The sequence below is a fragment of the Balaenoptera borealis genome (assembly GCF_965194805.1).
Source record: "Balaenoptera borealis genome assembly, chromosome: 17".
Taxonomy (NCBI): Eukaryota; Metazoa; Chordata; class Mammalia; order Artiodactyla; family Balaenopteridae; genus Balaenoptera; species Balaenoptera borealis.
This window is the reverse complement of record NC_138876.1, coordinates 66482337-66507502: the sequence shown is the minus strand read 5'-3', so window position 1 is coordinate 66507502 and position 25166 is coordinate 66482337. Positions and strand designations below refer to the sequence as shown.

Below are 25166 nucleotides of genomic sequence, written 5' to 3'. Positions count from 1 at the left end.
GGCAGAAAGGAACAGATTAAAAATGGAAAGTTAAAAACACTAAATAAAATGAATGAAACTTTTATGATATTCTGAATGCAGTCTGTTTCAAGCCCTCATAAATATTAAAGGGCTCTTGAAATGAAATATGAAAACCACCTTTTCTTAAGAAACCAGACATGAAAAAATGTCTTCATGGAATCTGAGGCACTATGTTATGTTTATTTCTATCTAAAGTTAGGATGGTGATTGGAGAGGAAAGGTGGCAATGGCCACAGAATCATAGTGAGAGGAAAAAAATTAACCAAGTGTCATAGGAAATGAAAGAATTGTAGGCATGGAAATGCCATGGTTTGATGCATGAAGAAACTGAAGTCCAACCAGAAAGGTGAGGGGGATGCAGGAGGGCAGCCCAACTAGACCCGGGGGTCGTGAGCCTGAGAGCAGAGCCCCTTTTGCAATCTCATACAACCTCCCATAAAAAGCAACTTGGTTTAGATGTTTTTCGCTTCTTCTGGAGAGAAATGTGGTATTTTCAGCTCAGGAGGTTTTCTTATTAAGGATGTAGAAAACTTCACAACGTATGTACAAGTTTGAAAAGATAGAGTTTGTTTTTGTGGTTGGTTAAGAGGCTGTGAGGATAGAAAGATCTAGGGAACGGGATAGGAAGAGAGGGAGACGAACCGAAGAGAGATAAGTTGGGGGTGGGGAAATAGAGATGGGAAAATGAGAGAGAAAAAATACAGAGGAAGAGAGAGCAGGAACGAGGGTGGGCGGACGGGCAGGCAGGTAGACAGAAAGGCTCAGCGCGTTTCTAAGGCACTGCTGAGCAGGGCTTGACCTGAATTACAGGCTTACAATCGTGACCACTTGTGTTCTACGACTATTCTGAAAGGCTGATTAACTCTGAACACTAGTTACAGCTCTTCAACTGCTCGAGAACTTACACATTTGAGTCTCTGCTCTTTACCAGGTCACAGGCAGAATATTCTGCCCAGGGAGAATAAAAAATTTTTAATCACAGTAACAATAATCAGAGCAGATCATCTGTAAGTCTTTAAGAAAATAAAATCAACAGGTTACATTCACTCATGCTAAATTTCTCTACCCCTGCTTTGAAGAGAGGGCATTGAATTTCAGGCTGTCTTTTATTGTGGGGTTTGTAATCAACACTGAATTTCTTATAATAGAAAGTTCTTGATTAGTAAAGAAGATACTTTGAAATTTAAGTCTTATGACCTCTCTTCACTTGAGACACATACTCTACAAAAAGGGGAATTCACTGTAGGTCATGAGTGTGAAATTATTTGAAATAAATGGTGACCTACTGGTAACTATGACAGAGCATTTATGCTTTTAGTAATGGCTTTTGCAAGAAAGGAAGTCACACTAAGCCCTTGACCTTAAACATGAGATGTTTGTACTGCATTGGAGTTTGCTCTCAGTCTTTCTGGAAAACCTCTTATATGATACCATAATCAGTTCAAAGACCATCTCGCTTCTTCACATTAGTATAAGTCATGATATTCTACAAAGAATGAATTCATTTTATGTTTATGTGTAGCCAAATTAAAAATGGATTAGCTTTCCTGCTTATTATTCATATGGACTATTCACATAATCTATATGGATGGCTGAGATATCATTGCACCTGAAACCAAGTAATTTGATGGAGAACAGACATTCCGATTCACCACTCGAATTGCCCATCTCTAATATTTTCAGTTGTTTTGCCCGATCCTAATAGTATTACTGTGCCCTCTCTTGCATGCTGTATGTGGGGTGTGTGTATGTGTGTGTGTGTGTGTGTTGTCCATTGCCATCTGAATACAAAATTTCGACGTGGGCATCAGTGGCATCAAAGTTACATGCTCTTACCCGTTATAAATACAGTGCTCGGTAGAGAAAAACTGGGACCAATGATTCCTGGCCTTATAGGCTTAAAATCCATTAGAGGGGACTGAACGTATGTATAAGGGAAAAAAATTTAAATGCTAGCATTTATTTAATAGACATCAATATAGCTTTTAATCATAGCTTTTGTGCAGTTGATTGGAAGCTAAACTTAAAGGAGAAATGTGAGTTTTCTTATTCTATTCAGATATACCTCCCTGTAGTGAGCACTTCACATAAACTATCTCATTTAATTGTCATAACACTGCCTATAAAGTAGATACTGTTATCCTCATTTTGTAGATTAAGAAATTGAGGCTTAGAGAATTTAAGATACTTGCCCAAATTATTGTAATTCTCCTTTATTGTAAAAATAGGCATTTTTATCATCTGCAATGAGAGCGTATATGTATATGCTTTAAATATCTCTGTAACTATGTAGTTGAAAAAACTCCCATTTCAAGTATATTTCTTAGCCGTATTTGAAATACTTCTTATATATTCCAGCTACATTTTTTTCATAAATTTGATTTATTTTCATTTGAGAGAATACTTGGCTTCCAGGTGGAGAAATAAATTTAACTTACAGGAGTGGAGAAACCAAAGACATGCCGAAATTGGTGTGTATCTTAAAAGAGAATTCTAATTATAAGGACCTCTTAAATCTAAAAGCTTTTCCCTTTGGTATAAGCCATTGACTGTGTGAAACATGGTGTTTTACATTGAAAGCGGTATTTGGGATGAATTGCTTGAAGCACCATGGTTTTCTGCAAAAACATTATAGGGGAAGATCAAATAAGAAGATGCTTACTGCTGCAGATCAGAAGAATAGATCAATAAGAGGGAATGTTAGAGCAGTCATGTTTTAAAGAATTAGTACACAGGAGAAAAGAGCTGTGGGTCAAAGAATATAAACACACACACACATTCTGACATATCTTATGTACACACAAACATATATACACATAACATGTAAACATAGATGCATTTTGGGCAGGTGATCCAAATGACTCCATTTATGCATTTTTCTGGCCATATACATTATCCCCATGAGATCTTTTGTCAGCTGTCTTGTGGAAAACAATTAAAGAATTGACTAACATTTATCAGACCCTCACAATATATAAGCGCTGTGCTCAGTGATAAAGATATAACAGAGAAGATAGCCTTTGTCTTCAAGGGCTCCCAGCATCCTTGGGAAAGGTGTTATTGCAGTGATATGAGGAAATAGAAGAGACATTCACAGAGGTTCATGATCCTAGAGGAGATGTATTATGGAGGGCTTTCTAGAGGAAGTGATATCTGAGCTGAGTCTTGAAGAGCAAGCCACAGTTAGTCAAAGGGAAATGGGAAAGGTGGAGGCCCTTCCAGGACAGCATGAACGAAGGCCAGGAGCTTGAAACAAAACAGTGTGTATGGTCTGGGGCTGCTGGAATATGGTGATGAGGGAGGAATGAGAGGTGAAGGTGGAGAGATAGGTCAGATCTGGTAGGGCATGGTAAGGTCAAATGTGTTTCTTAGATCATTCTAGTAGCTGTGTGGAGAATGGTTTTTGTGTAGATAAAACCAGAGCTCAGGATCCAGTTTCAGGTGCTACTGTAGAAACGTAGGCAAGAGATGCTGAGGGTTTGAATCAGCATCATGGTTCGGTGGTAACCAGGACTGGGTAATGGGGGTGGAGGGCTTAAGCAGTGTTTAGGAGGTGCAGTTGGTTAAGACCTGGTGCTTATTTGCATGTGGGCAGATGCATCAGGATTTCTCAGAGTTTTAGCTTGGATGTGGAGGTGTGGTCAATTTAATTTAAGGTGCCTGTGTTTTATCTGGGAAGAGTTGATCAGCACAGGGGTAGTTTAGGCTAGAGCTTGAGAAAGAGGTCTCTGGTGACAAATTTGGGAGCTGTCAACCTATAGGTGTATAAAATTGAATACACAGCTGCTTCTGCATAGTACATTGTGTTGTCTTTTCCTCCTTATACCTGAAAGCAAAGATGTACACCTCCATCGAGAGACGGTAATTAATATTATACCTCCAGGTTATGCACGAACAACAGAGTGAGCCCATAGAATAGGAAATGCTTTAGGAAAAATGCAAGTAACCAAAGGGTTTGTGGTTGCTTTCTTCCAGGTGCATCCGTGGAAATGCCTGCCGCGCAGGGATATTGCTTGAGTTGACCTTCCCGCGGCTCATTCTTTTGAGGACCCTTTGTTCAGTCCAAAATGGCAGAGAAGGCACCCCCTGGCTTAAACAGGAAGACATCAAGGTCGACACTTTCTCTTCCACCGGAACCGGTGGACATCATTAGGAGTAAAACGTGCTCCCGTAGAGTGAAAATCAACGTGGGGGGCCTCAACCACGAGGTCCTGTGGAGAACGTTGGACCGGCTGCCCAGGACCCGCCTGGGGAAGCTCCGCGACTGTAACACGCACGAGAGCCTCCTGGAGGTGTGCGACGACTACAACCTGAACGAGAACGAGTATTTCTTCGATCGGCACCCTGGAGCCTTCACTTCCATTTTAAATTTCTACCGGACAGGGAAGCTCCACATGATGGAAGAAATGTGCGCTCTCTCTTTCGGCCAAGAGCTTGATTACTGGGGGATCGATGAGATCTACTTAGAATCCTGTTGCCAAGCCAGGTATCATCAAAAGAAGGAGCAGATGAACGAAGAGCTGCGGCGGGAGGCGGAGACCATGCGGGAGCGGGAGGGAGAAGAGTTTGATAACACGTGCTGCCCTGAAAAGAGGAAGAAACTGTGGGACCTGCTGGAGAAGCCCAACTCGTCCGTGGCTGCAAAGGTACGAAAAGCAGAGTGTTGCTTTCCTGTGCGCCGTCCGAAAAGGTGGTACCTGTATTCTAGAGAGTGTGGTTTTCTTCGTTTAAGATGTTTGGGTAAGAGAACACAGGATGGCTGTGCCGGGAGACATCCTTTCCAAGATCTTACAGAGTCAAGTCGAGTTATTCTTCCTGTTAAGGCATACGATGGCATTACTCTTTCCTGTTATTATGATGTAGGCATAGACTAAGGCAGCAGGGCGATGAAGAGTTCAGGTCACCCCGGCACTGTGTGGGGTTGGTGACTTGGAGGCTGAGGAGAGAGCACAGCTCAGATCCATCGGGCGTGGTGTCTTGCAGAAAGGCCTGGGCTCCATCCCAAAGAGGAGCCAGGTGCTGTCGTTGAAGGTGGAGGAGGTGCCTCCTAGCCTGGTTCTCTGGAGGTGCTGGGGAGACCGGAGAGCGTGGTCCGGTGTAGCTCAGTGGGCTTGGGGCTCCACACACGAGGAAGGAGCTGCCTTACGAAGCAGTGTAGGTATGAATCAATGTCAGCGTGCCTCCATTGACCTCCCCATGTGAGGTCTACTCTGACAGTGATGTTTCTGTCTGTTGGTGTATAAATGCGTCCACAACTGAGGTATTCCCGTATCTCAGAGTTCGTAGAGTGTTTGCTGAACATGAAGGTCAATTCATATTTTTCCGTTGGGCCTGCATACATCTAAATCTCAGAGTAAAATTTTTGGCCACTAATTTCAGTATTTAATTCAATGGTGTGACTCTGTTTATCTACTTTGATTTAGAGCTTTGAGGGTTAGTGCAAACTGATTTTCATCTCATATATTTAGTTCTTTATTTCAGTATGAATTATAAGAAAAAAGCCAAAAGAGTCATCTTTAGCTGCAGAAGCGCAGTATTGATACTTCATGCAGATTAGATGAAAATGGAATATGCAGTAGAGAAAAGAGTGTGTTATCCTATAAATTCTTTGGATTACTTACTGGTTTTTTTCAATTGTCTTTTCTTATAAACAGTAAAGATTACAGAAATATAATTGATTCTCTGTGCTTTTTGACTGGAAATTAAAATTCTCCGTGATAGTCTACACCATATAAATGTTGTAAATAACCGGCTGAATGCAGACGATCATAAAGCTGCTTCTTGCACCGATTGATATTTCTAGTTTTGCATCTTTTGACTTCTAAAGGCATTTTACTTTCTTGCCAGGATGTGGAACTAAATGGAATAAAATGTTATTTCTGCTGTATGAAATGAGGAAATGCACATTTTGTGGCAAATGAAATATTTCAATTAGGTCTTTTTGTTGTTATGAATAATTGTTTACTTTTGTTTCATCTGTAAGAAAGAGAGAGATGTGGGATTTGGTTGAGAAAGGTTACTGCTCTTTCCAATGTCAAGTGTTTAAGTTACACATTTGAGTTACTACTAAAAATATGGAGTGAATTTTGAAGCAGAATAAGATAAACCCTGGATTTAAGGGAGTGTTTTGGGTGTCAGATGAACTCTTTCGAGCTTTTAGGCAACTGAGGAATAAATCATTGTACCACCAGATGTTCCAGAGGGAGGTAACCAAATATGTAAAAATAACAGCTAAATCCAAGAAAATTTGAAAGGTTCATGTGATTTATTTGCTGATAACATTATTAACACATACCTAAAATTAAGTGTTGTTACAGAAAAAATTTCAAACATGTACATATTTTTTTCTGAAGAATTTCTGCTAAGGATGGAAAAAGGTCAATAATCTCATTTCCCAGATGAGGGAGTTCATTTAATCTCTAAATTTTAGACACAGGGCCATGTCTTTTTTTTTTTTTAACACCTTTATTGGAGTATAATTGCTTTACAATGGTGTGTTAGTTTCTGCTGTTTAACAAAGTGAATCAGCTATATGTATACATATATCCCCATATCCCCTCCCTCTTGCATCTGCCTCCCACCCTCCCTATCCCACCCCTCTAGGTGGTCACAAAGCATCGAGCTGATCTCCCTGTGCTATGCGGCTGCTTCCCACTAGCTATCTCTTTTACACTTGGTAGTGTATATATGTCAATGCTACTCTCTCACTTCGTCCCAGCTTACCCTTCCCCCTCCGCATGTCCTCAAGTCCATTCTCTACGTCTGCATCTTTATTCCTGTCCTGCCCCTAGGTTCATCAGAACCATTTTTTTTTTTTAGATTCCATGTATATGCATTAGCATACAGTATTTGTTTTTCTCTTTCTGACTTACTTCACTCTGTATGACAGACTCTAGGTCCATCCACCTCACTACAAATAACTCAATTTCATTTCTTTTTATGGCTGAGTAATATTCCATTGTATATATGTGCCACATCTTCTTTATCCATTCATCTGTCGATGGACACTTAGGTTGCTTCCATGTCCTGGCTATTGTAAATAGAGCTGCAATGCAGAGCCACGTCTTGATCTCTAAGGAGGTGATGTTGATAATGGCCTATTGTCTGTAATACTCCACTATATATCCCTGTACATCAGACAGAGTATTTAAACTTGCTTCAGATTATGTATGCAAATTATGTATGTACAGATAAGATATCTACCTACAAACTATACCCAGCAGCCAAGGACCTTGGTTTTGGAAACTTTTATGTAGTTATAAATAATAAATTTGGTTCCGAATTATTAATCAAGCTAAGGGAATCTCTGCTAACCTAAGCAGATTCTCTACTAAGTTTCCATAAAGGATTTGTGTTTGTTTGTTTAAGTGTCTACATTTCCCTCTCTGTTTGAATGGGAAAATATTATGTAAATTCTTTACATTTGATTACATGGTAGTTAAGTGAAAACATTGTTCATTTGCCTGAGGTTTGGAGCCTTTTAAAAATAGCTCTGTGTGATGCCTTATGTAAACCACTACCTTTCCTGTACTCTTCTCAAGTCATGTAACTTGTTATTTTTCGAGAATAATTATTGGTGTGTGGAGTGCTAATGCTATGTGTGTGTGAATAGTATTTTTACAACTTAGGAAAAGTTCATTTTGTCAAAGCTTCAGTTGGATGGTACTCTAACCCTCACTGTATTATGGGTACATCAGGATCCTGCTTGTGCTGTGAAACTCTTGTGTAGGAATGCTTGGAATCTTATGTGTTTTTTCTCACTTGCTTGGGAGGTAAGATATCTTTGGAGGAAAGTATCTGTTTACCTTGCCTTTTCAGTTATCGCTTATTCAGTAATAATTGGTAGTTCAGTTGAATGTATATAGATTGTTCTTTGTGTGCTGTACACATTAGACTAGACGTGTAGAAACATATTCCCTTCTCTCCAGAATTTAAAAAATACTCTCTTAGCTTAAACAGGGGTTTCATATACTTGAAAATACTTGGTTTTTTTCTCTTTTGGTTTTTCTGTATTTTATAATTTATAATAGTTCTGTCATAAAATATAAATGTTGTGAGATTACTTGCCAGATCCCTAGCATAGCAGAAAACTTTGACCTTTTCTATCAAATATTCCACAGTAAGTTAAAATATCTATTCACTGACATGGACTAAATGCTCAGTAATCTATTAAGTAATAATTGTTCAGCCCATGCTAGGTGTATCCACTGTGATATATAAAATTATTGCAAGGCCCACTGATCTGTCATACCATCTCTGGGTATGACCCTGGCAATAGCAATTCAGCTCTTATCAAACATGCTCCTTGGTGTCATTTCTATTAATGGAACTTTCTAGTATATTAATAACTGAAAAAAAATGCCAAATAGAGTTTAAAAGTGTGATATATTTAAAATGTCTCTGTTTAACAAATTAACATTTTTATACATTCACAGAGTACCATGCAATACAATTGTACTTTTCACAAAATGGTAACAGGACTAAGAGATGCTGGTAGTTTTCTGGGGTGTGGTGTGATCTAGTAATGGGACCTGAGTTTATGTCTGTGGGATGGACTTTGTTTTTCAGTCCTCTGTATCTAGTGACTGTGTATTTTCCCTCACCTGGAGATAATGTACAAAGTGTACATTAGAGGCTATTTGTGAATGTGGGCCCAGGTAAATGGGCCTGGGGAATGGCTGGGACAAATCTCCAGTTTGCCATGACATGGAATTGCAGGCTCTGGGATGCCTGACGTAGGAACATGCAAGGGGAGGAGAACATGCACGGGCTTAACTGGCTGCCAATTTCCTGCGCAGTTATTTGGAATTAGACTTGATCCGGTACCTCTTCCAGCCCAGGACAATTTAGTCAGCCTCTGAATTGGAAACATTTTCCTCTTTTCTTTGGCCTTTTCCCAAAGGAATTGCAGTAGCTATTCCCCTTTAGATACTGCATACGGCGCCTCGGGTCTAAGAGGTGTTTGAAAGTGTTTATGTAAGGGAAATGTGTTCTGCGGCAGGAGGGCTTATCAGCCTTTTGGATGAAAAATGACCAGGAAGAAGCACAGCCCACCTGAGAGCTGAATGGAACTAGACTCAGTACCCTACAGCGCCCTCACTAGGATATCTGAGGAAGGTCAAGAGCAAAGTCAGCGGGTCTTCAGGCAAACCCTGTTAGGAATGGCTGAGCCCAGGAGGCAAGCCTCAGTCCAGCAAGTAAGTGGATGTGGTGTGCAGGACAGTGCTGGCCAACAGGCCAACCCCAGGGGTCTGGTCAGGAAACCAGACTGTAAGCAGCCCTTACTTGAAAAGGGCAGTATAAGGCGAAATCTGCAGAAGGACATACCTGATCATCTGAGCCAGTACAGCTACAGGTACAGAGCGCCACCCAGCAGCCCTGTTGGGCAGGGTCCAGGGTCGATGGGGGCCACTGCTGATTTTCTGCTTCCCTCTCCAATTTCCCCATTTATCAACAGCTGTCACTTATTTAAGGGGTACATTTTTTCCCATTCTCTTCTTCTCCTCTCTTTCCCCACCGCCCTTTTCTCTCTCCGTCTCTCATCCTCAGGAAAATGGAAAGGATGATTGATTAGAGAATTATTAACTTTCTTCAGTAATGACCCACTAAGGAGAAAAATTAAGCTAAATTTAAATTCTCCCTAAGGAAAGAAACTGCATAGAAAGGAATACAATTTTTGTCAGGTAGGGTGGACCTTGAAGGGCTACAAACTATTGAAATACCTAAGATTTTTTTCACCCCCTCCCCACAAGAACCAATTTTCTCCTCTTGGCAATGACACTGAAAATGCATAGAATGGAGGGAAGGAGGTGACCGTGTTTCCTGCATCGGCTCGTGAGCTCCAAGGCATCCACAAGGCCACCATCACTGGCAAGGTGCAGCACAGCCCTTAGAGCAGGCATGAGAAGGGTCCCAAGACCTCAGTCCTCCTTGGATCAAGAGGGAAGCTGGTGAGGGTGGATGTCTGTCCCTGGAGCTCCAGGTCTCTGAGGAGCCAGAGACCAAAGTCATGAGTTTCCTAGGGGATGATGCCTATTCATTGACCTTCGATGGTAGCCTTGAGAACCGCACTCTCTCTTCTGACGGAATTAAGAGTGTGGGCCTTTCAAGTCACGGAAACAGTAGAAAGAAAATAAATCCAAATAAAACAAAACTCCTGTGTACTCATCAAGAGGAAGAGAATGCTTAACATTCTGATTCTGTTTCTAGTATATGGATCAGTTATTCTCATGCTTTGAATGAAAAAAAGGAAGGTATGAGAACAGAGCCATAATTGATTTACTTTTCAGTCCAACAACAGAATTTTCACATGTTGTGCGTAAATATACACACACACACGTAGTATATATATATATAGACATATATACACACATATATATGTAGTGTATATATGTCTATATATATATATAGTCAAGTGGAACAACTCTGTCCATACAAAACCCTCAGTTTAGCTTTCTGATGACTTTCTTAGTGATTAACAATAACAGTAGCCATCAAAACCATGAATGGGCCCCCCCAAAGTAAACAATGCCATGTGAGTACACTCAGAAATCTCCCTACATTGGGGCCTCTCTGGGGACTGAGCGGTACTCCAGTTCTTACCTCGGATTGCCAATGGCCTAATTAGTGTGCCAGCCCTGCTGTTTCTGTGTTGAATGCTTACTGTTTTCGCTTCTTGGCCTTTCCTTTCTGTATCCCCACCGCACAGATTAGGTTTTGGTGCTTTTCCGATAACAGGGCACAAGGGCTCAGAGGTGCTCATAGGAGGTAACTTAGCAGAACTTGGCCAGTTTGTGGAGGATTCACTTGGAGATATATTTTTCCTTTTTAAAATAGGAAACCTGCAGATGAACAGGTTGAAAGCCTTGAAGAAATTAGGTATAAGAAAATAAAACAGATAAGATAGAAAATAACATTGGGTTTTGATGAAAATGTCTCAACTATTCCATTGTTTGGCTCCAGTGGTCCTATTTCTAGATCCGTGCTTCTTTGCTTTCCCCAAAAAACTGCCTTGAAAATGTACCACTCTCTGCCCTTTTGGCCTCATTTGATCAGGAAGAGAAGGCTGAGAAAAGGAAGAAATTGATAAAATGTTTACGTCCCATGTCCTTTTACAGAGTGCCAGAAGTCGTGGTTTTGCTGAAAATACCCCAGTTAAAGTTATTAGACTTTTGTCCTAGTCTAATTATTTATAACATCTCCTTTCACTCTTAAAAAGTGCCCCAGTTTGGACAATAAACTATATGATCACCTTACATGTGAATATTTTTAAAAAAGAAATTACCCATGAATCATGTACTTTTCATTTCCTTTTTGCTTGTTGGTTACATCTGAAGAGGGCCAGCCTTAATTTTCAAGCAATTTTTTCATCTCTTCTGAAAAATCATTGGTTTCTATTAATATTAAAAAAAGACATTCAGATTTCTTTCAAGCTTGAGTTTCAAACCTCAGTAAGTAATTATCATTTTCAAAGAAAAAAAAAAACCTAGGGACTTCTTTCTACATTATCTAATGTTATCACAAAACAGAGTACATTGGCAGTATTTAAATATTCTGGTTTTGAAAATCCATGTACCCTGCTTTGGTTATTAACAGATTTGTTTTCTTTCAAGTGAGAGACTTTATAAAGTGACGGATGTACTATTTTAGGTAAGCATAAGTATTATGAATGTTTAACACTCTCCGCTTTGGAAGGCTCTAGAAGGGTTTGAATAATGTTTTAGATTAAGTGTTCATATCTGAGCTTTATCTCCCATTTTAAAAAAAGAAGCAAAACAAATACTTTCCAAATGCGAAGAGTTTATAAGAAAGTTCCCATGGTGCCTATGCCTTGACCTCAGAGAGCTTGCCCATACTTTATCTTTTAAGCATTTACGCTGTCTAGTGGAACTTGGCCCTGAAAGTTTCATCTAATAAGTGTATGAAAGTACAGTCTGTAACTGCTTTGATTACTCAAGGAGATGGGTAGTCTCTGCCTCATCCGTATGGATTTATATTGTTACTATTTAACTTTTCCCCCCAGCATGTTAGGGTATTCAGAGTATCTATCAATTAGTGCTGTGATAGGGTACAGATAGAGCAGTTCGTTGCATTGGAACTGAACATGGGAAGATGCTACTTTGAATGTCATTGATCTTTCCCCTTTTACTAGCATTGTTATATTTGACAAAAATAATTTGTCGTATAGAATGAAAAGAAATAACCTCTTTCCAAAGAACTTGTTAATATAAGGTTGTTTATTATGGAATGTCAAATTAGCCAATTTTTATTGAATAGTTAAGTATTGCATATAAAATATTGAACATTTATTGAATATTAAATATTGCTTAAATCGAATCATCAAAAAGAAAAAACATCCATTTATTTTTAACTCCTCTACACTTCCACCTTGTTCCACAAGAGGAAGCTCACTAGAAATACATATGCTAAGAATTCAAATAAAATAACAGAAAAAGAATTAAAAGCAAAAAATAGAACTAGAAGAAATATGTTTTAAATTGTCCCAGTAACACTAGGGAATGCTTCATTTTCTGCAAAATGTTTTGCATAATTTTAATTAAAAAATGACAGTCTTAAAATTTAATAATAGAGTTGAAATTCATAAACAAAATTTGTGTGATTAGAAAAATTTGCCCGTCTGTTCTTAGAGAACCTTGTTTAGTGACTCAAGGTAAGATCCATTCTTAACACTGAGACTCTGTCTGTATACTCATGTGAATTGACCATTCTGACTGATAAGAAAGATATTTTCAAAATAATAAAGTTGATTCTAGATCAATTACTGGAATAAAAATTCCCTTTTGATCAAAATATGATTACATAGGGAAAAATAAACCCAGCTGCTAATGTACAATTCATGAATTAACCGTAGATTACAATAGATTTTTTTGATTTGGGCATTGATTTAGCATTGGTGGTTTTATTCTTTTTGAAACTAACCCTAGAGTTCCATGACTTTCGATAATCTTTAATGTGCCGAGGCATAAGTCTGAATTCTGTATAATGTAAGGTTGGTCTGAGGCAACTAGTGACTTTGATAGTGAGCTTAGCCGGCCACTTGGCACTGTTAATCTCTCCCAATCTGTTTTTTTCCTCTGATTGTCATATATACTAACTCTTACTAAGTTCCCATATTTTATAGAGAAGATCATATGGTATCGCAGAGATTCATACAGGACACATCCTTCATTTAAAATATCCTATTTAAATATTCTAAGAGTGATACAAGCTTTTAAGGCAGCAGTCAGCCTGGAAATTATTCTTGCCCACCGATAGCCTGGGTGGTCATTAAAACCCTTCCTGCCTCTGCAGTGGAGCTGAGAAGGATAAAGGAGTTCCCAGGTCATGGTCGCCAGCGTGTTCCACGAAGCATGTGGGCATTGGAGACAAACTGTACTTCCTGTATCTGTAACATTGTAGTTGAAGATAACTTTATAGTTTACAATCAGAACTTTGAAGAACTTCAGGAGATGGAGACTTCTCTGCAGTTGCTGTGTCAGCTTTGATACACAGGCGTAACCAATCTAGAATAAAGCAGCTAGACATAGATCAGCTGGGAACAGAGAACTATAGTGACAGGCAGTGGAAAAGTGGGAGAGGAAGATGTTTGCTCTCATCCCTCTAAAACTTTTGCAGGAGGCACTGAAAGCTGACATCAGAACTCTATCAGACTCTGCACCTGTGTATTATTTATTTGCAGCTGTGTATACATCTGTGTTTAAGTTAACTCCTTAGCTAGTGCAGAAAATGAATGGATTTTTTTTCCCTCTTAAATCATCCCCTTTAATGTCTTTATAAAACTTTAAATGAAACAACTCTGGATATTACTAAGGACTGGTACCTGAAGTAGATCGATCCAGCTGGTGTTTGTGGTCAAGTTTCCGTGTCTAGGGTGGGCAAACCAGGTAGCAGCAGCCTTTACCTAGTGGTACCTGAACTAGGTCTGTTCTTGAGAGTGTGTGTGTGTGTGTGTGTGTGTGTGTGTGTGTGTGTGAGAGAGAGAGAGAGAGAGAGAAAGTTACTCATATACACTGCCACCTCTCCATTAGAGCATATTATATAATAAAAAACCACCTGCACAAAAATGCAGTGAACTTCAACCTGTATTTGGTAACTTAGGGTAGGTGTAACTTGTCATCCAAATAAGACAGCTCATTCAGAATATAAAGTTTTATGATAACCTGATTGGGCATGAAGTCCATGGAAAGTGTTCTAATGGTCCAAGAATAGCAGGCAGAAGTATTTCCATCACTGTCCCAGGATTTTGTTTCAGGATGCTAGAGGTCATTGCCACCCTGGATTTCATGCTTTTACTTATGTCTTGTTGAGTCACTCTCAACACAAGTGTTGAATGCTACTTTAAATAGCTCTCAAGCCTACGCCACAGCAGTGCCAAGGACAGCCAAGTAATCCCAGCGCGGCGCCGAATGGGGTTGCTTGATTGGAGCATCCTTCACTGCAGGCCAACCTCAGGATATTTGCATATGAATGAAAGATCTTCCAACCTTCTGATCATTGTTTTATTTCGAATTAATATAAAACCTAGAGTGTGGTTGTGGATATTGATGTGCAGTTGTCTTATCTGGTGTCATCTAAATTAAATCCACAGCCAAATGTGTTCCTCAAATTAGTTTTTTTTTTAAACATTCATATTTTAGTTTATATCTTAGAGTTACCACTAAGACTCTGGCAACATTTTGTATAGGACTATCTAACTTATACATTGGTATCCAAACATGTCCTTTCAGCCAGACTCTGGTTGAATTGGAAAATAAATTAATGCCACTATCTATGAAGTGTAGCAACAGATTTGTGCTATGATAAATTAAATGTATTTCATTAAATCAATGGAAAATTTCACTTTGGGAAACTAGCAGAGACCTGCATAATATCTTTAAGGTAAGCATCCTGTTCTATTTCAGTGCAGTTTTTAGCTTAAAGGCAGAAAAATATTGATAGACAGTCTTGTTTTTCAAAAGGTGATAATTTGCTGTGCTATAGTTGGAATGAACTACCTATGCAATGAAAGAAAATATGAAACAGTAAGCTAGAATCTAGGATAACATGAATTTGCTCTTACATATTTGCTATGTAAAAAAGCTAGCACATTTTATTATATTTCTTAAATGAATTCTGCAGGTGTGAAAATTACTGTATGTTATAAGTAAAGTAATTGCATTATGCGTAATATTAAAATTCAAAGCAAAGGTCTGTTTTAAGCACTGGTATTTATTTTTCAAACGCTTGCTCATGAGCCATTATAAATATTTTAAATTGCATGGCGTGTTTACAAAGTGCTAATCACCTACACTTCTTTTTTCAAAGTTTTGTGTATAGATTATGCATGAGACAGCTTAAAGGGGAGCAAACTGTTTTGATAGGCATATTTTAACATTGTATCGGGTATGTTTACGTGCTCAAAAAAAAGAAATGTTATATTACTTTGGGTTCTGAAAAAATTGCTTTGGGTTCTGTGTTTCACTGTCTTTGTTAAGTTATCCGGCAAATGCCAAAGTGTTGATGAACTTTTCTACCCTGTTGCCCTTCGAGGCATACATCTGAAACTGAGTCTGAAGATCAGGTGACAGTCTCTGCCATTTATCAGACATTCTGACCTGGCTGTGATGGGGTGGCCACAGTGTAATTTTAGTTCAGAAAAAGATTCTCCAAGGTGCCGTATTGCCACCAGTGGGTACTTTGAAAATATCCAAATGCCTTTCTTATTGCAGCTCAGCCACATGAAGAAATGCCTTTATTACTTCCTTCCAGCTCTTATTTCCTCTCTGAGGAGGCTCACCTTCCTCTCGTCCTCTTTGCTACCTACCTGCTTCTCAGCCCCTTTACCTGGGTCAGCACTTCCACACGAATACAGAAGAAACCGTGTCCCCCTGCCCACTCCATATACAGCCCTGCAGGTCCCCTCCAGAGTCCTGCTCATCAACGCTTGTTTTGGTCACACCTTATTGAACAACTATTGGTTTCCATTTAACTTCCTTGGCTCCATCTGGATTTCACGTTTGTCTTTAGCCTGGCTCTACATCTTTTCATGAGATGATGTCTACCAGATTTCAGTGAAATTGGATGTAGTGAAGAGTCCAGATGAGAGAAGGTAGAGCAACCTAAAAAATCCAGACTTCATTTTGTCTTTAATTTATAAACAGGCATTTGTGTTCCTTTATCCTAAAGCATCAGAGCCTGAGAGTAGGTAGACTTTTTTCTTCTCGACTCTTTAAAAGCAGTGTCTAAATAGTACTTTTTCTCTGTTTGAGAGAATCTGATTCTTCACCCACCCTATGCCCTCTCTTAATCCATGAGCTCTGCCTGTGCAAATGAAGCTGGTTTTTCTTTCCACTCCCTCATAATAGTTGTCGCTATCTGCAGAGCTTTCTGTTTTGAGTAGAAATTTTACTCTGGGGAAAGAGACTGTAGTTAATTGATACCTGCTACAGTCACAGATGCTTTTCACAAGGCTATATTATCTTCTGTTTTCAAAGTCCTCTGTGAGGTCTAGCTATAACTTCCTAATATCATCAGTGTTCCTGCTACCCTTTTACTCTGTCTCTTATCCTGAGCCATTTTTTTTCTAACTATATTGCTATGTTCACAACCTGGAAAAAATGAACCTCATTCCCTGAAGTCCAGAGTCATGACATGGAGACCACATTTTCTAGTCCCTTCAGTAATTTGGATGACCTTCCTGAAAGGGCAGGAGGGAAAGAATTCGTATTGGGTGTCTGTTGTGTGTCATACACTGAACTTGGGGATTTTTCACATTGACCGCTTACAACAGAGGTCGGCAAATGTTTTCTGTAAAGGGCCAGATAGTAAATCTTTTCAGCTTGGGAGGCCATACAGTCTCTGTCACAACTACTCAACTCTTTCTAGTGTGAAAGCAGCCAGACAACACGTAAAGAAATGGGTGTATCTGGGTTCCAATAAAACTTGACAGCGGGCTGGATTTGGCCCATGGGCCATGGTTTGCCTACCGCTACTGTATATCAATGCCTTGAAAAGACATCATAATCCCATTATACAGTTAAGAGGGCTGAAACCCAGAAATATAAAATTTGTGTCTCTTGTCCCTCACCAAGTGGCACATTGGGATCTGTATCCCTTCTGTCGGAAACCTGGCTTTCCCATAGTTCTTCTTTCTGTCCAGTTGTATTTATCATTCCTTTCTCATCATTATCCAGTGTTCTTGTCACTGCCCAAGAGTCATTGAAGACTTTGGTTTATGACCAAAAATCATCCTCCTACTGTACCCCTTGGGTGTCACGCAGGACAACTACCCATCATTCAGTTCCAGCTTAAATTTTCCCCATCTTGAGCTCACTTAGCACAGGGAGGAGACTACCTTTGGAATCTTGAATGCTGATTACAACCACGGAGCCTTCCTTTTCCCACTAAATGTATACTTGGTCCCTACTGCAAGCTCCATCGCCTTTACTTATCCCATTCTTTTTCTTTTAAAAAAATTTTTATTTTATTATTTTATTTTACTTTTATTTTATTTTTTCCTACTCCATTGGGACCACTGGATCCACCGCCATGGTCCAGGCCTTGATCATCTCTTACTTGGATTGTGGCTATGTCACTAACTGGACTTTCTCACTTCATTTTCCCCCCAGTTCTCACCTATTCTTCATGTAGCCAACAGAATTACCTTTAAAAAACATGCCTCTGATTGGGTCAGTTCTGAACTCTAAACCTCAGTGATTTCTCATTGCCTGCACCCTAGTTCAAACTCCTTAGCGCTGCGTTTAAGACTCTTCCTATCCAACCTTCCTATCCAGCCACATGCCTTACCATTCCTCGTACACTGTGCTCCAGTTATTCTAACCTGTCAACCATTCCTGAAGACAGGGCTCCAGTCTAGACAGGTATTTACTGCACTCAACAAGCAGTCCATCCGTCCAGAGGGGGACACCTTTTTTCTCATTTGCACAGCGTGCCTTGTAAACTGCCTACAGCTACACCTGTACACACTTGGCATGCTCCTGTGGCCACCACTGCTTTCCTCATCTGGAATGCCCTTTGCCCCTTCTCTGTTCTTCCTTGTGTCTCAGCTCAGGTGACCCTCTGCTGTGATGTCCATCTGACTCTCCCCCCTGTTTTCCCCTAGCTCTTTCTTCATACTTGTAATCTAGAGCTTCTATCTCTGCCTGTCACCTCCTCAGCTAGGTTGTCACACTTGAGGGACCAGACTATGAGCCTTCATCTTCAGTTCCTGACACCTAGCACTGTTCCTGGCCACTCCGTACCTGCCAGCAAATGGCACTGAAGGGCAGACGTAACGGCAAGACCAGATGTTTCATAGTATTTCTATTTCTTTATGAAGATTAAACAACGTCGGTAGAGCTTGAGGATCTCATCCCAGTGATGAGGCCTGAATAATGCTGTTTGTTTTAGGCAGTTCAAGGAAGCTGGATATCTTACCCATTTTAAATGACTTTATGTTTTTGAAATAGGCTGACAGCCATAGATGTGGTTTTTCCATTTTTACTCTGTATAAATTCTCCATCTAGAGTAGCATGTAGGCTGCTCTGTATGCCACCGAGTTTATGCAAAGAAAGGCATCAGGTGCTGCTGAAAGGCAAGCTTTCAGAGGCTTTGCTAAGATTGCTCATTTTATCTGAACTGCAGGTTCTGGAAACTCTTGTCATAGGTGAAAGGTAGCCTGTGTGTGAACCAGGGGAGGAGGGCTGGATCTGGCCCCCAAGGGACGGGCAGTCCTTCCGTGCCCTCTAGAAGATGGATAGATCCTTTCATTACATTCAATCAGCCTTCCTTTGGAGGACCTTGGGCCCAAGTTGTGTTATCCCATTACTCAGGAAAGTCACGAATGTGGATAATTCCAAGATTTGAGTTAAGACAGATCTCCAATATGATGTCTTTTTGTAGGCATATGAAGAGAGTCTGAAAAAATAAATTCTTAATGGCATAATGTAAAAAGGGAGATCAGGAATCTTTGTTTTTACTACAAAAGCTAAAAGAATCATAATGGTGTCAATTTAGGGGAGAACTTACTTTTATTTGTAATCCAAAAAGATATTTCCTGGAAACTTCTAGTTTGAGGGTTTTAAAAATTAGAAATGAGGCATTCTTTTTTGTCTCAAAATTGCTTGCTGTCAGCATGCCACTTGGTCATCAGGCATGTTCAAATATTATTCTGATATTTCACCGTACTGATGGGATTTTCTAATTTGATTTTTTAGAAAGAGCCTTTTTAAATTTCCTAGTCTCCTAGGAAGTAGTTTTGACATGTTTCAATTTACTAATCCATGAAATGATTGGTTGAAGAGCTACCTTGTATATAAGAAACTTTTAAGCCTTATATATGTCTTCTAAGAATTTTAATGAGATAGCTGCTAAGAGTAAATTTGTTTTCATTTGTTAACGCCTTTGACTTTATCACATCTCAGTTTTTAAGAGTTTTTAGTAACATTGTATTATAATTTAATTCTGCAATTCTACTGCAAAAAGAAACAGTCAAGTTAAAGTATTTTTCCAGTTCTGCCGTTAATTTGTGCACTGACCAGAGGAAAAGGCATTTTTGAAGAGATCGTGAGATTATATGGGAGACAAACTTGATAGATATAAAATGATCAGAGAATGTTCTTTATCACCAGGCGTTTGGCATTTCAGAGGAAGGATCGAATTTTGTCAGTTTTTAACAGGTAGGGAAAGCTTTGTAAATAAGAGAATTAAGTAGGAAGGATAGAAAAATATTTGGAGAAGAGGGAGAAAGCATGAACAAAGGCAAAAAGAAAGGGATTAAGGTGCCTGATGCAGGCATGGGACATCAGGAAAGCTGTCAGAAGTAGGAATTGGGGTCGGAAGGGTCAGGCAGGGCCATGTACTGCTCTGGCTTGAGCACCCACCTGAGAGTCTGCACCCACACAGAAGGTCCTAGGTGGGTGACGTTTGGGCCTGTACCTGTCAGTGGCTTGTGGGAAGCTGCAGGGTAGGTGGGGTGGCCCAGTGATGAGAAGCACAGGCTCAGGAGTAAGATGAACTTGGGATGGAGGGCTGACTCTGCCACTTAGCCAACTTGGTGACCTTGCTGAGCCTCAGATTCTCAGCAGAATAGTGACAAGGATCCCAATCTGTACCTAATACAGTTATTGTGAAGATTAAATGGCCTAATTAGCTGAATCCCTGGTCCACAAGCCCACCTAGAATAGATTACATGTGAGTGTTATAATTCTTATTACCATTATTACTCAAAAGAATTCATTTTGAACTATCACCAAGAGGAATTTTTTTTCCCCATAAATTTTGGGTATTCTTCTGTTGCACTTCAAGTAATTTTATTAGACTGTGAAGACAACATCCATGTATAGGGAATAAACTATTTTCATCTCATTTTTATAATCGAACCCTTGCAAAGCAGCAAATTAAATTAATGTTTATTGATTTATCCAAATTTCGTGAGAGTGATACTTGAGATAAATGGAACCTGGAATACAAATTAAAATTTAAATCTTAAAAAGCCTATTTTGGGGAAATGGGTCCTATTAATGGAAACGATGAAAATAAAAGAATGAACTGACCATTCCAAAGTTTGATTACAGCATAGCCTTTGTTTTCATTGCTCTTCCCCTGATGGTTGCCTTCGTGTTAATCACCAGCATTAATATAACTGCCTGGAAGTTGAACAGCTGTAAATAGCTCTATTCTTGTTCCCAGACAGTGCCTGTGCTTTGGGAGAGGGAAATGATCAGACTACCACTTTGTGTTTTCTGGTGGGGCTCACTGACTCCTATTTCTTATCTAAGTATCTGTTAGTAGGGTATGAAATTGAACACGGATCATTGACCTCCTAAAGGCCTGTCATTATGATGCATTAACAGTAATATATTTGATTGCAAATAATTATTTGGCTCAGGAAGAATTGGACTCAAAGTAAATGTAGTCTCAGCCATCAAATTTTCCATGCCGAACCTCAAAAACTCCCAAGTTTGTTAGAAATGTTATAACTTGGGAGAGGTTAGACGAACACTATCACTCGTGGCAAATAAACGGTTTTTAACTACTAGTTTTTCACGAAGAGCGACATATTCTGCGCATAAGATTGAGACAAGTGTTTGGAACAGCATTTGTTCCTTGATGTGTACATTTAAAATAAAATAATAAAAATTCTTTCAAAATCAAAACATCAGATTTTAAAATTGAGATTAGCAGTTAAAAAATCGTCTTCTTGATTAAGAACATTTACTACCAGGCCTCGTTTTCCCTAAATTATTCAATGTATCTTACAGAGATATATAACACAACTGGATAATAAATGACTGAATGGATTGTAGGTAGATAGATCAATTGATCAATCAACTAGATGGAAAGATAGACTAAATAGAAAGATAGAATAGATAAATAGAAGGAGACTAGATAGATGATAGATGGATAGATAAAAGACAAAAAGGAAATATGGGTAGAAAAATAAAGAGGAAACTGGGGTGACTAACCTATAAAATATTTATGACACAGGTGCCTATTATAATTGGTGGGGGAGGGCAACAGGCTTTGAGCATTCTTAATGCTAAAGCAAACAGGAAAACACATAAAACAAAATTATGTAAAATCTGGACTTTGCAGGCAGGAAAGGGAGGAGGTGCGTATGGTCAGCTCTTCAGATGACCATTATTTTATCGACCAAATATTTACAGAGCAACCACCAGGCTCTCTGTTCTAGGTGCTGGAGAGCAAACCTCAAACAGAATGGATACAACCTACTGCCACCACTATGATATTTACATTCTAGAGGGAGGGGACAGATAATAAACAGAATAAATGCATAACTGTACAACATTAAAAAGTGGTCAGTGATATGGGGGGAAATAAAACAAGAAACAAGGTTAAGGAGTGACGGGGTCTGTCTGGTGGTTTCATTTCAAGTCGGCTTTCCAAGGAAGGCTTCACTGAAAAGGTTATTTCTGAGCAAAGTTCTGAAGAAATGAAGGAGGATGCCTGTGGATGTCTGGGGGAGAGGGTTACAGGCAGCTGTGGAAGCATGACTGACAGCAGTGGTCCTCAGCATGGGGTGATTTTATCCTTCAGGAGCCATTCGGCAATGTCAGAGGGAGTTTGTGGTTTTCCACTTTTGGGGGAGGGGTGCTGCTCTCATGTAGCGGCGGAGGACAGGGTTGCTGCTAAGTATCCTGCAGTGCATAGGACAGCCCCCGTGACGAAGAACCATCTAGTCCAAAGTGTCAGTAGTGCCGAGGTTGAGAAACCTGGGCTACTGCAAGGGGCATGCAGCTCAGTGAGCCTGGGGGAGCCGTGGAGGAGATGGGCTCAGAGACAGAAAGGGCGTCCAGGTGCTGGAGGGCCTTGTCAGATCGTCCCAGGACTTTCAGCTTGTCCCTGAGGGAGAAGGGGAACCCGGGGCAAGTGCCGAGCGGTGGTGATCTGACTCACAGTGTCACGGGCCACCCCCCAGCTCCTGTGCTAATAATATTTACGAGGGGGAAAGATGAAGCTGGAGACTCTTGTAATAATTCTCTAGAGAGACCAAATCATATTCAATGACAAAACTATGAATGAGTATGTTATTTATTCAACAAAATAGCATCCAGAATATTTACATTTTGTGTCTTTCATCTTAAAACCGAGGTTTATGAGTACATTATCTTAGCCACCCATTTTTTTAAACTATGGAGGAAAAATTGCTGTCAAAATTTAGGTTTCAACAGATAATAGAATACCTCGGGGGGAAACAAAAAACTGCTTTCATGCATAAATTAGTCTAAGGATGCTAGTAAAGGTAGATTTGTCCTCAGCCATCCTTATAATTAATTAACTTCTTTGGTGCTGTCTAAAAAAAGGAACATTTGGGAAAAAATAAAACCAGGCACAGATGAATCCAGATACCTTTTTTAGGGGCATCTAAGGAGGTTTGCTTAAAAAAAAAAAAAAAGTCAATCAGAGAAGATAGACAAATGCAGGTTTAAAAAAAAAAAAAAAAAGACAAATCTAGGCACACATAAACATGAGGACCTCCACGAAAGCAGGGAAGTCCCAAGTCAAGGAAATGCCCTGGACCTTATTTGGCTTCAGTGCCTGGAATGAGGCTCAGAGCTGACATTCCTGAGGGCCTTCTCCCACCTCAGCTCCCCAGGACTCATTTGATTCAAATGGAAGATGCTTTTTTTCCCCTTACCTTTACTATAAATTAATATAATATATATTTATATTCACGTATATAAATATGTATTTTTTAAATATTTCATTAATTATAACTAGCAGTAATGATTTATAGGATGTGAAAATGTATATATATATTTATTTGCTTTTATTTTTCATTTTTTAACTTTCTATTTTATACTGGAGTATAGTTGATTAACAATGTTGTGTTAATTTCAGGTGTACAGCAAAGTGATTCGATTATACATGTATGTATACATGTATGTATGTATAACTGAATCACATTGCTGTACACCTGAAACTAACATTGTTAATCAACTTGTACTCCAATATAAAATAAAAAGTTAAAAAAATGAAAAATAATAGCAAATAAAAAATAAATATGTATATGTATATCTTTTAAATTTAGACCAGATTGAGACTATCATATGAGGCTCCACCTACTGACAGTATTATAAGCCACTCCCCGCCCCCTGGAGAACATGGACTGTCTCTTGGGAAATCCACAGCAAATAGCTATGTAATCTTGATTCACTGAGCAAGTAACACATTGCTGTTCCTGCTGTATGAAAAAGGCATGGTCTTATACATTTAAAGCATTTAAAGTCCTGGAACACACGTCGGTGTTCGCTTCGTGGTTACTTGCTATTGACAAAAAATGACCATTGCAAGCCCCGATTTGAAGCTGTTGAAGATACAGAAGGGTTTGCCCCTTTCTCTGAGCCCAACTATCTTGGCTCCCCTATTCTGGATTAGTAGAAGGAGCGTGTGGTGGTGAAGAGGAGCCTCAGCCTTGCAAATCATGGCTCTGGGAGTTGGAGGACAGCCTGGTCCTTCAGGCACGGAAGCACCTCATGCCTTAAATGCTCCTCATCTGGTACGTGAGGGGGTCCCAGTCCTGGCTCACAGGTCTTGCTGAGGATTGATTGGCTTAATACACGTCACATGGCTTTGTAGACTACCTGGCAAACAGTCAGCACTAAATAAGGGGATTTGTTGTTATTGTTATCATTAGTGCCAGAGTGTAGGCAAAAGATGCCATCAAGCTTTGTAAACAACTCTCAAGGAACACGGAGAAAAGTTGCAAGTAATTCCCTGGGAATTGCTCATCATATTTAAATCAATAAAGTTTTCTTTTAAGAAATCACCATGCATTGAGTTATCTGTTTCTTCTTAATTAAATTTTCTGCGGATGTGTGTTCATATTCCCAGTTAGATCTTAAACTGTATGAGGGCTGCAAGTTCTGTTCCGTATTTCTTTCTCTCTCTAGTACTCTAATTAGTGTTCCAGTGTCAAAGCATTAAGCATATGATCAGTAAATGCTTAGTTTTTGAATGTTTTCTTTAAAAACAAGTTATATCAACAGTGAAAAACTGGAAAAAATTAAGATTTTCTATGTAAATGATTTTGATAGAATATGATTTCTTGTAACTGCCGTCTACTGGGTTTTTCTGAGCAGGTTTGGAAAACACCTTATTTATGCCAAATAATGGCAGGGGACATTTGTTTGAATTTGTCATTTGATATTTTTCAAATCCATATTTTCAGAAAAGAAAGGAAACTGACAGTTTGAAAAGGCAGTAGTTTGAAACATTTTAAAGGGTATGGCATTTCTATCTAGTCAGATCTTTTCCAGAAATTAATTGCAAATTCTTGCGTTCTGTCTCACTCTGAGTAGACTTTTATTAACCCGCCAGCATTCCAGAATAGTGACATACTGATGTTTCTCCATGTGGAGCAGAACCGTCCACACTGCCAGATGCCTCAGGCTTAGCAGAACGAACTCTTACATTTTCGTCCCCTACCTCCTTACTGCAGAAGAGAAAAACTTTTGTGAAATTAACTGCTTAGAAATACATCAGACTGGTTTACTAATGCAGAACCCACTCCTGTAGTTCTATTCTACTTTGAAAGACTATCTCTGAGAAATGACAATTGCAGTTTCCATTTGTAGCTGCTCTTTTATTGTTGAGATTAAAGATGGATCTCCAGGTGGTACTTA

The 25166-nt window shown here is 39.4% G+C and overlaps 1 protein-coding gene across 1 annotated transcript in view; it reads left to right on the top strand.

Annotated features, from left to right (window-relative positions):
- Positions 1 to 25166, top strand: part of KCNB2 (potassium voltage-gated channel subfamily B member 2) — a 403794-nt gene that overhangs the window by 22959 nt on the left and 355669 nt on the right. Inside the window, exon 2 of the mRNA XM_082363415.1 lies at positions 3997 to 4667. Coding sequence (XP_082219541.1) covers positions 4089 to 4667 — 579 coding nt within the window. The 5' untranslated portion in view covers positions 3997 to 4088. The remainder of the gene's footprint in view (positions 1 to 3996; positions 4668 to 25166) is intronic.